This window comes from Alternaria burnsii (assembly GCF_013036055.1).
Source record: "Alternaria burnsii strain CBS107.38 chromosome Unknown 751, whole genome shotgun sequence".
NCBI classification, from domain to species: domain Eukaryota; kingdom Fungi; phylum Ascomycota; class Dothideomycetes; order Pleosporales; family Pleosporaceae; genus Alternaria; species Alternaria burnsii.
In genome coordinates, this window is record NW_024066131.1 from 202,605 (window position 1) to 220,553 (window position 17,949).

The 17,949-nt window shown below is 50.1% G+C and overlaps 3 protein-coding genes across 3 annotated transcripts; 1 reads left to right on the forward strand and 2 right to left on the reverse strand.

The window, feature by feature from the left end:
• Positions 1 to 2,612: 2,612 nt before the first annotated feature.
• On the reverse strand, positions 2,613 to 3,697 carry GT037_010867 (uncharacterized protein; the record flags this gene model as incomplete). The annotated part of the gene is made up of 2 exons (XM_038935914.1): positions 2,613 to 3,044; positions 3,113 to 3,697. The coding sequence occupies 2 exons, from the start codon at positions 3,695 to 3,697 to the stop codon at positions 2,613 to 2,615; spliced, it is 1,017 nt and encodes a 338-aa protein (XP_038781468.1).
• Positions 3,698 to 4,497: 800 nt separating this feature from the next.
• On the reverse strand, positions 4,498 to 6,765 carry GT037_010868 (uncharacterized protein; the record flags this gene model as incomplete). The annotated part of the gene is made up of 5 exons (XM_038935915.1): positions 4,498 to 4,810; positions 4,860 to 4,985; positions 5,038 to 5,493; positions 5,541 to 6,215; positions 6,266 to 6,765. The coding sequence occupies 5 exons, from the start codon at positions 6,763 to 6,765 to the stop codon at positions 4,498 to 4,500; spliced, it is 2,070 nt and encodes a 689-aa protein (XP_038781469.1).
• Positions 6,766 to 8,325: 1,560 nt separating this feature from the next.
• On the forward strand, positions 8,326 to 17,793 carry GT037_010869 (glycosyl transferase; the record flags this gene model as incomplete). Its single annotated transcript, XM_038935916.1, has 7 exons — positions 8,326 to 8,487; positions 8,537 to 9,442; positions 9,492 to 11,079; positions 11,129 to 11,773; positions 11,822 to 15,964; positions 16,011 to 16,289; positions 16,343 to 17,793. 7 exons carry the CDS (start codon positions 8,326 to 8,328, stop codon positions 17,791 to 17,793), a joined length of 9,174 nt encoding a protein of 3,057 aa, XP_038781470.1.
• Positions 17,794 to 17,949: the final 156 nt, after the last annotated feature.

Consider the following 17,949-nt stretch of genomic DNA (forward strand, 5'->3'; position numbering starts at 1 on the left):
TGGGGTTGTCGCTGGGACGGCCTGGCGTAATCGAGAAAACCTCGCGCTTCTTGTGCATTCTGTGCCAGATTTGACAACCGTCGATACAGCTAGTACGCTACTGCAACTTCTGGCTGTAGATCGTAACATCTGGTTGACGGCTGGCTCGGACTCTACCAACTCTGATGGCGTTATGTCTGCATTCATCGAAGACTTGGCTGCTTTGTTGAATTAGAATTAGCGGACGACAGTGGATCGATCGCCCCAAGACATACATGTCTTTGACTGCTAACATGCGCCACTGTGAGTTCTCCAGGGAAAAGCCGACAATGCGTCCAAGTGGAAAATACCAAATGTAGTACACGCAATGCACAAAGTCCTTCTGTGACACAAGCGGTCCGCCATGCCGTCGGTTGAATCCAAGGAAAGCCGAAGAAGCACTTTTCCAACTCAACAGCGCCGCCTCCAAACAAGCAACGATCATCGTAAAATCTGACCTGGTAATTCGGAGTCCAAAAAGTCCAAAGACGGTTGGCTTCAACATTACCCCGACCCGTACCCTGTTTGCCGCTTTAGGCGGCAGATCTAGCTCATCGAACCCCTGCGCGGTACCCCGGGTCGAAAGGCTAAGCCTTTCATCCTGCACTAGGGCTGCATATATACTCTATTTCAACCTTGGCCTTCATCTCAATATGCAGTCTCTGCTCCGCATTGCTTGGGTCCATGCCCTTCTCCGCCTTTTCGCAAGCGAAGTGTCAGGCTTCGAGATTCCAGGCACTTTCCTTAGGAAATATCATCCTTGGAGAAATGCCGCGGTTGCTTCGCGATGCAATAGAGGCTAAGTGCCGGCGGCTCTCCGAAGGAGTACCTTGTTCATACTGCACGAATGGGTGAAAGTCCGAAATAATGCCGCGATGACTGTTGTGTCACGGAGTGTCAACCTCTTCATGTCATGCCTCGATCCTTCGTTTGCAGCAGCATATACTAGGGCCTTGTCTCGCGCCATACGACTTTCGTCGTACCGAAAGAATTTCTCCGCTGCGTTTTCGATCGATCAGGTCCGAGAGCAAGTTGCCAAGTTTCAGATTTCACCACCAATGATGGGAGCGCGTGGGAGCGAGAAGCCAATTGAGATCTGACATGCATCCCTAGTTACAGCTATTCAGAATATTGGCTGGTCGAGGTCTCACAGCAAGACAGCGACACAAGACATTGCGCCTTTTGGCGTCATCAGCCTCATTAAATGGCGACATCGACCTGCCCAACCACATACTTTTGTTGGTCGAGGCTCCTACAGAATCATGCGTCTGAGTGGATGTGTCTCTAAACAAACATCTCCGGTATCCTACAGAGACATTCCGAGCCGCGTGCTGATGCCTCAGCTACACAAAGCAGATCCCGATACACGCATCAGGATCCGACGACCGAAGAGGCAATAGGAATGTGCATGATCGCATACACACACACTTCTCCGGATTCTCAAAAGCTCGTATTGTACCCGGTGCCACGGATCGGCCGTCTATTGTGGCTTGCATGTAAGGGAAGGATTTGTGTAACGCATCTCCGGGTCCGCTGGCTAGTTTGAGAAGGTCGGAAACGACCCGAATGTCTTCAACGTCGATCCGAACGACCCTCTAGAGATCCCGACCCATTGGCAAACTACGTGTTTCGTATTACCTGCTGGATGTGCATTGTGATCCTGGCTGCACTTTGCATTGGTGCCTTGGAGGTAAGATTTCCGCAAATAGGGAACCTATCCGCCCGCCACACATTCTGCGTTGTGGATCTGTCGACTAACGCACCATTTCATATCGAAATCTGCGAAGAAGATCGAGGTCTGAAGTTGGCAGAGCCAGCCATCGTTCTATGCCACGTCAGCCATATGGGAAGTTGGTTCAAAGAAGACTGTACACTCACCCGACCAGGAAACAATCAATATCGGTTTTCACCACAAGAATAAGCAAGCTCAATGCCGAGCACAGCTACCGCAGCCGCCCCAGATTTCTCGCTCCACTTGCATCGGATATTGGATCACATTCAACCGGTCGGTAACTGCCCTTTGGTCTACCGGATCCGTACCGCGATCGAGTGCATGATTCCTGCTTGGTCCGTCAAATTGGCAAAAGCTGGTGACACCATATTCCACCACTGAGCTGGTGACGCTCGAACATGTGCCACCTATGTCAGATCAACGGCCATGGCTCGTTTCGGCGTAAGTACAACAAACCGGCATAAGCAAGGTTTCTCCAGGTTTTGTGGCGGCTAAATGTCAAGTCAAATAATCCGAGGTTACGTATACTGCATGTTCCACATACCTAGGGTCGCAAGGCTAGGGTAAAGGAGACGTGGAAGAATGAAATCTCGCCTTGGATCTCAGCTCGCCGGTAAGATCGAAACTCAAGGTGTCTGAAAGACCTACGTTGATGTAGTGGGGGCTGAGACAACCTTGCGTCACGATTTTGAAGTTGCTACACGAGAGATGCTATGTCAGCAAGCCTGGTAAGTCTTTACGTGACTCCTACTCCAATCACTCGCCTCTAATCGGCACGAGACACACTGTCGCATTACTCCAGGAAGAAAATCCAGGTTCTGAGAGTTGAAGTATTTCAAGGGTCGCATGTGGCTCATATTCTCTAGTCGTGGTTACCAAGACTCTCATCTACATCTGTGACTTCGACCTGCCGATTGCAGTATTCCACCCATCCATCCAACTCCATCTTCTTCAACACCGTGCTAAATCCTTCGCTCCCTTCTCCTTTCCCCGTTCTGTCGCAGGACCGCCCTACTGCATCATCTTGCAATCCCTGTTCTGCGCCTGCCCCATCCGGATACTCGATGTGGAACACCGGCTTCCCCGCAGCGATAAAGGGGGCGAAAGTGGTGCACTCACCATACTTTACACACTCTTCATTGACGCTAAAATGTACGATGGGCAGAACAGTTGGTATGATATCTCCGGCGTTTTTAAGTCCAAGTGTAAGATTCAGAGGCGCAGTGATATCCGATAGATACTGCATGTAAGCGATTGAATCATTCTGGGTTAGGGAGAGGCCGTTGTCGTTTTGCTACATCTCGTTTAGCACAGCGACAGTCTTGTAGGTTCGAAAGCCTCAATGGTAGACCAAGTACTCACATAAGCATCAACATTGTCAGGATCAACACCATCACACTCTTTGCTCTTTGCCAAATTCACTCTACTCTTCATCACCCTTCTCACGTTCTCACTCCCCAGATCTAACCATTTCTCGCCTGGCCACCCGTCTAGGTCGTGTCCTAGATCCTCTTTTGTAAACTTTGAAGCGTCAGGTCGCCAGTCCTCGTAGCTTCCTGCACTGAAGTAACATATCACTCTCTTTCCCATAGCATGTAGTTGTTGAATTGTCTCGATCGGCGTGTCGAAGAGATCGATGTCGAAGATGTTGACGTTGGGGGTTGTGCTGGTCTCAGAAGAAGAGAGGATGGGCGGGTGAGATAGGATGATTTGCCAGGTATCCGATACGGATGGTACCCATGGTAGTGTGGTGTTTGGTGTTGGCAGAGGTGTTGGTGGGGAAGAGTTGCCGTCGTTGTTGTCATCGTTATTGTCGTCGCCCTGTCCCAAGGTAAGACCGAGACCTAATCCCAAGCCGAGTGCAAGTATTAAGACTGCGATGAGGATTGCGAGAAAAATCTTCCGCCGCAAAGACCATGGTCGCCTCGGTTTGAGTTTCGCATCCATTACGTGCTTGTGCTGTTGGTCGCTAGGAAGAAGAGGTAGAGGGTTGCCAGTACGCCCCGTCGGTTGAGCTGCTTCTAGACACACCTCAGACGCGAAGATTCCTTTAACAAAATTCTTGTATACCTAAGCACGGCTTGTCTTCAAACTTCAATGCGACCATAATTCATACGCAACAGCCTCTAGACCTATCGAGAATTCAATAGTCCAGAAATCTCATGAAAGGACGCGTCGCAAGCGGCGCAGTGCAGCGCGCCGCGCTGCATATGTAGTTAATATAAAGCTATTTTATGTAAGACGGACAGTAACTGCATATGGTGTAGCCTTCATGCAGTGATATTGCGGGAGTGGCGTGTTGCAGGAACATGCTCTTGCCTGGAAGATCGTGCAACAGAGAGCGAGCGATCACCAACAGATGCTGTTTGAATGATGTCTAGGAAGCATGGTCAGAGTAGCAGAGAGCTTAGGCATGAACATTAGGAAAACACGTCACACTGTGGCTTTGACGAGATGGAAGATGGTATGAAACCATGTAGCGAGCTGAGGCGCTGCCACCCCGCCAACTTGGTCGCCTTATTCATCCATATTGGCGAAGTGGCTATGCGGGTGTGGGGCTCGATCAGGGGTCGGTAATGACCGCCTAAATTCCGCAGGTTCCAGTAGTGAGCGCATATATAGGGTAAAAGCAAACAAAAAGACGGTAGGGATCTTAAGGTGGAGTTGGCTACTGCCAACACATGTACATTGAAGATGAAAAATGTGACAGCTGTTTGTACCGCGTTTTCCACTACATGCACTTAGTTTTACAGCGGAATGGGCTTTGAGAACTTGTACTGCCTGCTTGCGCCACTCATCGATACCCACAATGTAAGAGGATCGCTTCCAAGCTGCTCTTTGGTTGCACCAGTCGTGCTTGTCACATCCCCTGGAAAAGTGATGGGTATCGTCGTTCCGCACTTGTTGCCTCCTGCTGTGTATACATTAACAGATTCGATACTGGCGCCGTTTGCGGATGTTGTCCATGTCAAGCTCGGTCGGCATAGGTCGCGAGTTTGTCGATTGATGAACTGCTGCGCAAGATCATCATGTTTGAGTGTCTTGAAAGGCCAGGTGGTTCTGCAGTACATTAGTCGGCAGATCTTGCCATGAAGCAAAATATACATACAGGCGCATCATCTCAGCCGAAATGACCTCGATCCACGTCATGAGTAGCGAATACTGCCCGCTTTTTCCATTCACGGTGGTAGATGGAACGTCGTTGACGCGCATATTGGCTTGATGGAACATATACCTAGATTGCATATCAGTATAACTCTGTGATGCGGCAAAAATGCTTCGCTTACGGGTCCCAATGCAATCCGAAAAGATTGCGCATTGCGGTGTCTCGAGAGTTGTCCATTAGATCGTCGAACGTTCCCTTGCCTGCTGATGTATCGATCCACTCTTGCAATGTACAGGCCGGGAGATCGCAGTTGTAGTAGATGAGCGTAGCCCAGCGTGGCATGACGTTGAGTCCTGCATAACCATTGTTCTCAACATTGGTAGTCAATGGCCAGAAGGTGTTTTGCTGATTGCGAAGGACTGGACGCGTATTGTCTCCCACCACGTTGACGATCCCGTTGTCCATCCATCCCTTGATGGCATCTGCATTGTGGAGACCAGTAATAGCAGGCGGAATGATACCCTTTCCACTCCAGCGTTGAGCAGCATCAAGACCGACCTGTTTCAGCCAGGCTTGGTTGAACGAGATCTCTTTCGATGCATCAGAGTACGTCGCGTTAGTCAGGTCAGCGTGCGAACTGGTTTCAAGTCAGTGGTGCAGAGGCTGGATATATGAGAGGCTTACAAGGTATGCGAAATGTGCGCGAAGGCGTCGCGTTGCTCCTCATCTGCGAACCAGTTCTGCAATTCATCTATTTCCGCACACTCGAGGCTCCATGTATACTGGGAAGGTGTAGCAGGCCAGATATTGGTGCCAGTACCGGGAGGCTTTTGGTATTCTGGGTTACCGTCCTTTTGATCGGGGTATTCAATCGCGGACGTAGGACTACAGAGCCTCTCGCCCTCAGTCGTATCTGTAGAGGTCTCTATATCACCATTACCGTTGTGTCCAATCTCTATGAAGAACTCGGACCCTGTAGGCATCTTCGCATTCAGTTCGGCCTGCCAAGTAACATGCATCGAAAGGTCGTCGGGCTTGGCGCGATAATTAACGCCTGCAGGTCGGTACATAGGCGTCTCCAGGAACATATCATCTACTTGTGTGCTGAAGTAGATTCTCCTGAAGCCAACGAAGAGCCCTCTTGTGACCCAGGTAATCCATGCGTGTTGCAGAATGTTACTCGAGGGTGCCCAATCTAGGGCAAAAGGTAAAAACCATACCATCTGTTGACGAGGACCTATCTGGTTGACGACTGCAGCTGTTCCACTGCCAGAGAACTTGGCAACTTCCCATGCCATCGAGGAATTTGTAATTGTCGCAGGGGTGTGGTAGATGTTCGCGATACTCACGTCTACATTGCTGTGGTTGAAGTCAGCATTGATCCGAATGTCGCGAGCTTCAAGACTTACGGCTTCAAGTTAGCCGTGGTAAATCCAGTGTTGTTTGTGAAGGATACCGGCTCATCGTTCAAATTACCACCGTTGCTGACGACCCCAAAGTCGGCAGTGGGGAACACATCGAGACGGACCATTCGCACACCGAAGTTGGTTTGATATGCATACAGATCATTCCATTGTCTTCTAGTAAGCGCGCTGTAATATTGGTCTCCATAGTTGTATCCCACTTCGCTTATGGTGACAATGCCACCATAGTTGCCATGTGTAGCCGAGGAATTGAGTAGGGGAAGATTCGTGATACCAGCCTGGGGAACAGTGACGATCTCATAAGGAATGCCGTAACCCTGTAGGCCAAGCGTAGCGCCATTGATGGCCGATGTCGAATCGCGTGCAATGACCAGGATCGTGCTAGATACCGTGGCGCTTCCCACGTACGCCGAAACATGCTGCAAGAAGAGACAGAGGCATGTGAGTGCGCATGCTCGCAATGACGATAGACCGGAAGACGCCATAGTGAGACGCGAAGTGAACAACTTGCTGACGAGACCTTTTTTGAGGAACCTGGACGGCTTAATAAAGAAGTCTCGGCAGATATCGTCTCGTACGCCACTGGGGGGACATTGGTCCAGATGCAGTAAACGATCAAGGGACTATTGATTTTCTCCCTTCTTAGCCTCAGCAGTCGGAGTTCTACCTGTAGCTCAGCTTGATGCAGAACATGACGCGGCGCATAGCTCGATCAGAGGCTTCAAACCATTATTGCCGTACTCCTGGACTACTTCGCATACGTAACATGCCCTTATAGCCATATAGTCAGCAAGGGTCTTGGCTAGTCCTTGTGCCTGAGAAGCGGTAGCGTTATGATTTTTGCCACGTGAGAGCAATGTATTGCAGCTATCTAAGAGTATTACAGGACCTGTGATTTGACCACGTCCTTTACCTACCAGGCCACTGGTCGTTTCCGTCTCGAATAGAGCCTAAGGATAGAGTCGCTGTATGCTCGAGGTGTGCACGGCTGGTGTCCATGGCAATCATTCATCTTTTGGGGGCCATGAAACTATGCAAGTGTGTAAGGATATTGTGGGCAATGCGCCAGGTGTCTTCTAGCCTGGCTCCATGCAAGCACCACGCGTCTGCCCGCAACCTGGCCATATTGCACAAGCAATTACTGATCCAGACTTCATCTGCGGCAGGTGCATTACATTGCATGTGCCTCGGAGACAAGACCGACAAAGATGCCGTAATAGATGAAGTTTGATATTAAAGTCGCAGTGCGGAGGAAGTTAGGCTAAAAAGCTATGCCGGATGAACGTGATTGAAAGAGCGATGATGGGCATGCACGGACATTTGCTGCCGAACCCCCGAATTCCAGCCTCGTCACGTCTTCCCTCGTCCACCACTCTTGTCGCGTCATCACGACACCCTCCTTCGCTGACATGGCCTCATCGTTGAGATCTAAATCGTCTTTGACCTAGCCTCAATACAGTCACGCTTCGCTGTTCGGAATAGATGGCCACTGACCCCCTAGACGTCGCCAGCATTCCCTGTCATCGCCTTTGCCAATGCCCGGTCAGAAGGCTTCGCGCTGCAAGCCACTCACTGATGACTGCCGCTCCAATGCCATTCGTGGCGGCCAAGAGCCGTATTGCAGAATTCTCGAAGGATGGCTGCGCTCCTCCACTGCCGCTGGTCTTGCAGCGGTGGATATTTTGCACCGGCTAACCACCAACCATGTATGCTAACGCGATTCGCAGATCAACAGCTAACACATGACTGTATGAACATAGGATGTGCTGTAATTCTCTGTTTTCTTAAAACTGGCTTTCCATAGCAGATGAGATGGCTCATGTGCACGTTAAGGGTATCTTTACCTAGTCGCTGATTGTCTTGCTAGAATATCACATCCACCCTACTTTGACGGCCCTTGTTATGGATCAGGATACAAAACCTCTGTGTATCGCTCAGTAGCTTGTCTCTGTTCAGAAAAACAAAGAGCTGTTGCTGCACTTTGTAGAGCGTGGAGCTACCATCCAGGGTATCGGATCTACCCGCAGTGGAATCATACAGGAACTATGCCTGCGCCAGATATTCTCGGCATTCAAGCCTTTGACACTGGTTCAGTCTTTCAGGAGTGGTGGCAATGGGCGCTTGTTGCTATCATCAGTGCCAGTGGGCTTGTGGGAGTTGTTGCGTTCCTTTGGTATTCTTATCGTTCTGTTCGGACGTTGTTGAAGGTATGATCTGAATATGTACCACCCGGTTTTAGGCTTACAAGATTCTCAGGGGAATAGCAACGAGCTTGGTCTACCGCGATCGGTACAAGAACGAATCCATCTGCTATCGCACAGTCCGAGTGTCGTCCGCAAAACCCATACTCTTCCCGGAAAACCTTCGTCCTTTGGCGTATACCTGGGCCTTCTGAACACCCCAATCACACAAGAGGAAACGCGGATATTGTCTCAATGGGACATCGTAGTGCTGGATTATTGCGAACCCGGAGTCTTGGATGCTGTTGGTGATGATATTGTTCCTATGGGACCTTACATCATCGCGCGGCTCGACCTGGCACAGATCATCACGTTTGCGACGACTACTGAGCTGGACATGGCGCGAGCAGTATACGTCCTTTCGTGGACTATCCAGCGGACTCTACGACAGCCGGACCAACGGAGATACTTCACTGGCGTCCTTGTTTCTGGATGGCGAGAGCGCATTGCGGTCCCTTTACTCAACGGTTTGACCAAGCTCCTCATTGCTTATGGTCTAGACGTCTACTTGGAAGTGGAAGCTCCAGAATTCCTGGATAGCATCGAGAAGCTGGATGTCGGATTATTCGCTGGCTTCGTAGTTCGCAACGGGACGATTATGTTGAATGGAGAGCGTCGAGATTTTTTCGATATGGACAAGATGAAGACTACAACAAAATCCTTTGTATCCCAGGCCTGCCAACGGTCGTTCCTGACAATGATGTGGGATACAATCGAAGACGATGCCAGTCTCTCACACGCCGTTGTTAGAAGAGCGCATATGTGGTGCAACTACCATGGTGCCATCACTTATTTCCCACGTCGACGAGCTCTAACCGCTATGGACGCCATTGTTCATTGTCAAGAGCCTTTGGCAGCTTTCCAGTGGCTGAAACAACGGAAAGTGATGGACGTTCACGAAAAATATCGAACCGCACGAGCAGTAAGTCTCACTCTCTATGCCTTGTGAGCCATCCGCTAAATTTCTATAGCTGTCTCCTGGTTTTTCAAGCATCATCGACGATTATCTCCCATTGCAGAAGATTTTCCCCTTCCTCGCCGATACGCTCGCCGGGCTCGACGGAGCAGAGTCGGACGATGACGACATCTCCAGCATATCCACAGACATCATACACTACCCAGAGATTGACGAGAACGGAGTATTGGTCTCGCAAATATCGACATCGCCAGCGTCGTCAGGAATGGAATGGACGATCGCTAGGGAGAAGCATGTCAGTAACCCACTATGTTGCTCCTACAACGGGTCGCCGTACGAGTCATTGGGATGCTTTCCAATTGGATTAGATGCATCACGAGATGACTTCTCTCGGGTTCTCGACTCACAGCGACGTCTGCGGGATCTGAAACTGCTCAATCGACTCTCTGCTGCACAACTACATCCTATCGCAGAAATCCTTCGTGGATATTGTCACAGCAGTAGTCACTTTTTGGAATCCCTACCAACGTCAAGAAATGCCATCTCACAACTCGTAGAGGCACTGGCTCGCACCAATGACGATACAGAGGACGTCTACCAGCTACAGGTATATTCTGCGCTTGACTCTGGATTCCACACACCGAGTGGTGTTCAGTTCTGGGCAGTCTGGGAAGCGGAGCCGAGAACTCAATCCGTCATCATATATGTGTCTAAGTCCGTCCAAGACATTGGCGCGGTTTTGCTCCATACATACCTCAGCAAGCTGGGCTTTTCCAGATACCAGTGCTTCCTTGCAGAATATGGCCTGACGGAGTTCACTGCCGGGTCTTTCTCACCAGAACAACTACCCGAAAGGCTACAGCAAGACCTGGATTTGCTCTCTTCTTCGGATCTGCTTCTGTACTTGCAGCACTTGCATTACTCAGAATGGGACCAGGATTGCTCTTTGCTTTCAGCCATCCGCGAACGTTGTGAAGAGTTGCTGATCGATGTACCTACGTACCACCAATTGAAGAAGCTCAGCAACATGGACTATATCAGCGGCGACATCACGGACGAACAAGTGGTCAACGCAAAACTCAAATGGTACCGGCTGTCTCGACTACCCACCCTAGATAGACGCGACGCGCTGCATCTCTTCAGGGAAGTCACAGACGTACTTGACAGCATACTGTGGTCGCGAGACTATGAGAAGTTAGACATCATCACTTCTGCCATAGTCAATATTACCAGCCGTGGAGATCTTGATTCAGCCGCTGACTTCGTACTTTTCTGCATTTTTTGCGCTGCGAGGAAAGCTGGATTCGAAGAACTATACATTGAGGTATCGGACAGAAACCCACTCTTCAATCAATACTCAGATCAGAGTGCAGCGTTTGCAGAGCTGTTTGCGTTAGGATCAAGATGCGAAGCATACTTTGACATCAAACCCAGCGACATCGGTATAATGCTATCGCAGAAGCACAGAAAGTACTACAACCAGGAAGAACATCAGCCTCCTATGTGGCTTTTCAATGCGCCATCGTTCGCTTCCGCCTACGCTGCAGCTCAAACTGACATCGACCCGGAACAGAAGCCTTCCGTAATGCCGGCTTACCGGCGATTCACTTTCCTTAGTGTCTTCGCAATCCCGGCACTCGTTGGTGAGCATTTGATGCTGTGGCCGCTTGGATCTTTTGCTAACAGCCACAGACATCGTTCTATTATCAACTACTGGTCATGGGCTGTATCTCAGTGTACGTATGGAAGAGGAGCAGCGATATTATGCTACGCTGGCGCTCATGTGTTCATTGCTTCTCTCTGGCGCCATTGGAACCTGGATCTCCATTGGAGGCACCTACTACCTCATCTCCATGGCATTCTCAGCCGCCAACATGTTCGTGCTGACTCGGTTAGTCGGTGGTCTCGCATTCACTCTTGCTGGTTGTCTTCTCGGCTTCATTGTCATCTCAGCTGCCGTAGGCCCAGGGCTTGGGGCGGTGTTTGTCTTTTACCTTTTTGGACTTACGACGTACTTAACAGTACTTGCTGTTCTCTCCACTTATCAGGTTCCGGGATCCAGCTTCTTAAATGGTCGCAAAGTCATCATCATGGTAATCCCGACCCTGACAGTCTCTCCGTTGTTGACTATCTTTATTCCTCACTACGACATCTACGTTTATCCTGGGGTCTTGTACATATTTGTCAGTTTACTGGTTCTTGGCACCCGTCACGTAGCGACTCAATGGGTGACTTGGTATCACAACATCAAGACACTCAACGACGCTGACATCAAGGCTTGGTACGTTGAGCGGTTAGTCAAGGAGCAGCGTTCCACAAGTGGTATACATTCTGGTGGTATGTACACAGGTGATGCCTCAATCGCAGAAACTAATCCAGTGGCAGTAGATCGATCCAATAAGGGGCCTAGTACTGCGTCAAATATCCCCGACTCTGAAAAACCATCCTCGGAGACAACTGCCAGCGATAAAGACATGTTCCATGCTATGAGTGAGCCAGCAATCTTAGGACTTTGCCGTACAGCCTTGCACGACGCCGTCATGAAGGAGAAGGAACGAACCATCTGGCAAAAGCCTACGCAAGATGTGTTTGTCAGACAACTTGCAAGCTGTTGGGATTCAACGATTTTCTTACTGGACTGGTATGCGCGTATCACCGACACTAAGCGACCAATTCCGTATAGTTCAACTTGGAATCTCGAAACGCAGGTCGCTCTCGAAAGCATGCAGCAGTCGCAAAAAGGAATTCGACTTCATAATTCCTTTATACATTGGCGGACTGCTGGAGATGAGATATACTGTGGTGTTCTCTATTTCCTTGTGGCGCTAATGGATCGCTGGCTCGACATTATACGCGGCACCCAACAACCTGGCGGCCAATTCGCGGGGTTACTAGGGTCTATAGACGACAAGACACTTCGTTTATCAGTTGGTTTCAGCCTGGCGTATTACCTCATTGGAGCAGTGCTACTGGATTACAAAGCCCAACACCTCCACACAATATCAGAGCAAATGTCTCCAGTCTCGATCAAGGACGCGCACGAGATCAAACAGGCGAAAGCCAACGATACGAAATTCAGGCGACATCTGTATCTCAGCACTTTATGCCGGTTCATTGGGGTGCATGTTTGGGCACTGGCGTTATGCGCTGCTCTAGTGTGGATCTTTAACGGCTCAGCAGATGGCCTCGTCATGTTTCTGAGCTACATCGGCGCATACAGTGGACTACTCCTTTACCAGTACAACAAGATCTTTTCAGGTCCACACGCACTAATGCCGCTCCTGGCAGCAGTCGTTCTCGGTTTTGTGACCGGTAACATTCTCATCACACTGTTACCGGGTTTCATGTATAACAGAGTCATTGCTCTTGGTATATCTACCTGGATGGCAGCCTTTCTCTCATTTGGGACTGCCAAACTAGGCATGCCTGAGCTGCTTCGCACGCGCACTTGGATATCTAGCTTCTTACTGAAGCATGAGCAGAGCAAGCAGTCGCTGAGCTCGACCCAAATGTCTAGCTCGAGCTGTGTTGTATCTCAAGGCGAAGATCAATCTACCATCGATGATAAGTACAATGCCTACAATGGCACTGGTAGCGATGCTGAATTCAGTCAAAGCGAGCTTCACGCCTACTGCAGCAAGCTTCGAGCCGCCCCAAAGGAAAACAGGTTCCGTGTAAATGCCACGGGACAACCTGGCGACCAGATCTGTGCTACACTACTATCGTGTACCCACGAGAACCTGTCCAGGCTTGCCATGCAAGCATTTCCGACAATGCCCTTTCTGATACAGCGTATCATCTTGGCTTGGAAGAGCGACAAGATCAGAATCTTCATCGTTCCGATGCAGGCTGTGGCTGAAGTGGATACCGACCTTCGGGCAATTTCGCAGTATGCAGGCGGGCGTCTGACGCTTTATGTAGCTTCGGACGCAAGAGGCTCCAGGCAGACAAATGTGAGCAGCAACTGTGCAATCATCGCCGAGACATTGCTACACGCTTGCTCAGAGACCATGTTCGGTATGCCGCAGTCTCAAGCCCAGCTCACAGAATCTATACTTGCTTGCCGAGAGAGCGACTGCGGCTTCTACGGCATATCAGAATCTAGCAAGCGGTCAATGCCGGAACTGAGTCTAGGGTCTGAGGCGTTGAACTTCGAAATCAGATTGAAGAAAGACCTGTTGCGAAATCTATGCATGGGGTTCGATTGCGATACCCGATGGGACGAGCTTCCACTAGAGATTCGTCGGCTCTTCCTCCGACGATGCGTTGGTACCCGAGCACCCTATACAAACAAGGAGATGGCATGGATCAATGCCAATGTTCCGACGGAAAGCTCATGTACAATTCTGTCGTGCATCGCACGATATGATCTCGGCGCATACCTAGCAATTATCAAGCACAACTTCTTCAAAAACCGAGGCGATCAGGCTCTTACCAAGAAAGAGTATCGTCAAATGACCGCAGACATTCAGGAAGCGTATCATCCGGTCCTGAATCGCTCAGCAGTCTCAATTCTTGGCATGTTCACCGAGTATGTGCGTTTACCCATCGCTTATGTCTACCATTCTGCTGGAACGTGGGTCAAATTCTTCTTCCTCGCATGCATGGCCGACCCTGAATATCAGCGTGAATTGAATGGAGCCTTGTTACGTACACCGCGTCCGATAGCCAAATTGGCTACTTTCGTTCTGACGGGATTGTGGATCTACAGTAGGGCTGCCATGTCAACCGCTTTACCTTACTTTTTGTACCATCGGCGTAAGGATATTGCAGGTCTTGCCGGCACTGTAAAAGGGAGTTTGATCATCCAAAAGAAAAATCGATTGATCGTCCGAAGCTATGGAGATACAGAGACAGCCTTCATCCACCCTGTCGTAGACGGTGGATTCAAATTGATGTTCTATCAGGGTGATCTGGAGCTGGAACCGACGTGGGGTCATCTCCGAGTTACATACTACGACGAAGAGATGCGCATCACATTACGCGAGGAGTACAAGAATAGTACGGTGGCTAACGAGTTCGTGTACGAGTATGTATCGAAGCAGCCGCAACGTAAGAGGAAGATCTCAAAGGTCAAGACAAGCAGGGTACCGTTGAGCAGAATCTGCCGCGGTGGCCAGAACGAAGGTGCCAAGGTCACATACAACCGCAAGGGCCACATTGAGTCCGGAAGCTATATCAGCCATGAGAACTTGGTCCGCTTCAAGTACCATTATCGAAAGAATGCCAAGTATGATGACGAACTTCTTCGCGCCGAGTTCGTGCTTCCACACATGTCGGCTAACGTCAGCTGGTGTGCACCTCCTGTTCGCCATGTCGAGAAGATGGAGCGCTGGATACCCACTCCTCGCGTCCATGAAGCAACTTTTGTCCAGGGAGCCGACGTGTACGAATGTTCATGGCTTTATGACCACAAGTTCCATCCGACCATTACCACTAAGCTTAATGGTGTGCCAGTCGATACCCCAGATATGATACGTTACGATTGGCTCGGTGTACTGAAGAAGCCAACCCGGTGTACATTTGCCGATGAAAACCCTTTGCTTGCGTTCAAGTCTCCAGCTGCAACCTTCTTTAGCCGACTGCTTCGAACAAACATCAAACAACAAGAGATCTCCACATCTAGAGCTCGTTCACAACTCTGGAAAGCTTGGAAAAAGCGGAACGATCTGGACGGTGTTGTCATTCGATGGGTTGATGAGGAGCTGATTCGAAGAGAGGCTCTCCTGCGGCCATATTGGAGACGGAGAGATCGCGGTAGTCTCGTAAAGGCTGAAGACTATCTGGCCTTACATGCAGACGCCATCATGGCCAGTTCAGATCTGACGAGCGACATCAGCGCATGGACGCCTCTTGCCATACGAATGAGTGACTTGTTCAGTTTTGGTCAGGGTGGAGATGCCGTCATTTTCACTAGAACTAAAGCGTTACAGCGTGACACTGACCGAAACTTGCATGTCATCGCTGTCGATACTGGTACATGGCCAAATGAAGGCGGCGGTGTCTCGGCATGTCGGCGAGATCTCATCAACAACTTGCGCACGATCAAATGGCACATGGTGGTTGAATCAGCCAATGACTTTGGCTTGCCAAAGCACCAGACCGAAGAGAACGTCGAGTCGCTAAAGGTCATTCCGTTATGGGGACTGGATTTCATGCATCCAAACCACGGAATGTTTACCAACAAGCTCGATAGTGAGGTCGATCATTTGGTCAAAGCAGCTACGATATCGGATATCGAAACGAACTTCATTCCTACCTTGACCGCCCTCGTCCGCGGCGCACGTGCTACAACGATGACATCAGCAGATGTCAAGCAAGCTACGCGTGCTTTGGTCAACTTGAATACTTACTTCCAAGACTCGCGTCACTGGAAAGAAGTGTGGACGAGCGACATAGTTAAAGACGCTTGGAGAAACCTGTGGCTTGCTGATGATATGCCAAACGCACAGTCGCCTTCCGAATGGTTCCGTACTGAACTTCCAACGCTTGGACATTTTGACACGGCGTTAGAGCTGTGGTTTCGATGTGAGTCAGAACCCTCCCTGGACGGTGACTAAATTAACTTTGATAGATCTATTCATATTCTCTATTCCCATCCCGGAGAAGATTCCGCATGTGTTTCAAGCCTCGCATCATAGCGTCTCAGCCTCATATGGGATCGTCTGCAAACTCAAGCGCAACTGTACACTCCAGATCTGGGATCATGCAATCTCGTGGCGCGAGACCAATCTGTACCTCTCGTCGGCGATGTGCACTCTGCCGCCGTTCATCCGAAATTCGTTGTTGGGTCTGATGAAGCTGACGTCTTGCCTTATCCTACACCACGCCGACCAGATCCTTCCCTGCGCAGGTATGTACACCTTTTAAGGTCCGACAAATAGCAATGCTAACGCCATGTACAAGATTTCTTCAATCCCGGCTGGGAAGTGGAGATCGGCAGCGCAAAGGGTCAACTTACACATCGCAACGTGTTCCGCCGAAAGGTCGATCCCATCGTCAATGGTATCACCGACATGACGAAGTTCTCCCCGGTAACTGAGATCAAAACGAAGACGCCGACTGTGACTATGCTCTCTCATGTTTGGTTTGCCAAAGATATCAAAACCGCCCTACTTGCAGCCGACATCATCACCAATGAGTGGGGCTTCAAGGACTACAAACTTGACATCTATGGAGCTCTCAACAAATCGCCTGTCTACTCTTCTGAATGTCAAGAAATTTTGGCTTGCAAAGGTCTTGGACAGAACGTGGCAATGCGCGGTACGGCAGACCCGGCAATGGTCCTCGCGAACACTTGGCTATTCCTCAACTCCTCCGTCTCGGAAGGGTTGCCGCTTGCACTTGGAGAAGCGGCACTGACTGGAGCGCCAGTTGTTTGCACTGATGTTGGTGCATCGCTACGCGTGCTCACTGATCCTGATGATGGCAAACGATATAGTGAAGTCGTGGCACCCAATGATGCATACGGCATGGCACGCGCACAAATTAACTTGCTGGCCATGCTGGACGAGTGGGCACAGTACGCTGGCGATGGTCCTGGAACAGCGGCGCCGATCTTGCCTCACAAACCGACACCCAAGGACGTAGAAATCATCACGCGCCGTATGTACGAGAAGTCTGGACATCGAAGAAAACTAGGAATGATGGCACGAGATATCGTCCAGAAGTCTTTCGGTGGAGAGCGTTACCTGCGCGAGCACGAGCAGATGCTCTGGATTGGTAAGGCCTGCTACGAAATGCTTGACCTAGAGAAGCGAACACCACCACCAAGAAACCCGGCGCGCATGTTGTCACTTCGTCGTAATCTACCTCGGCAGCAACAGCAGCGCGACACTGCATCAAGTCACATGTTCGACCCGCAAATGGAGAAGATGATGCACCCGCGCCCCTATGCGCCAAGGCGGACATCGGCAACAACGTCTTTCTCCTCGGTGTATATTGACGAGCCCTCGGGCTCTTCGTCGACCTACTCCGACCCCATCTGGGAACACGAAGAATGGAATGTGCGTCACGAGTCGCCTGAATCTTCGGTCAAGTACGAAAACTCTGACACGGACGATTGGCCAATACCCGCAATCACTCGTCCAACAAGATCATATTCGGGCAGCAACAATCTGAGGGCGGCGTCGCCTTCTGCGAGAGGAAAGCGACCCGCTCGATACTCGTATTACGGGCACGAAAGCAATCGAGTCTTCAAGCCTGCCTCGGCGAACGTGATGATGGATTCAAGAAAAGCAGTGCTTATGCGTCAGAGTTTGGTCTCGCCAGATAGTGCGAGGAGTAGTGTGAGAACAAGGAGTCATTTGAATGAGGTGGAGCTTGCTGAATATGGGAATGTGGATGGACGGCTGTGATGTCTAGTCTCGAAGACGTTGGATGGAATTTTTTTTCCTTTGTAGAAGGCTAGCGGTTCGCATATGCATCTACATTCGTTGATTTTGATATAGAATCAAAAGCACAGTGCGAATGTTGTTTTGGGAATGGATTCTTTTGATCATCATAAACGTGTA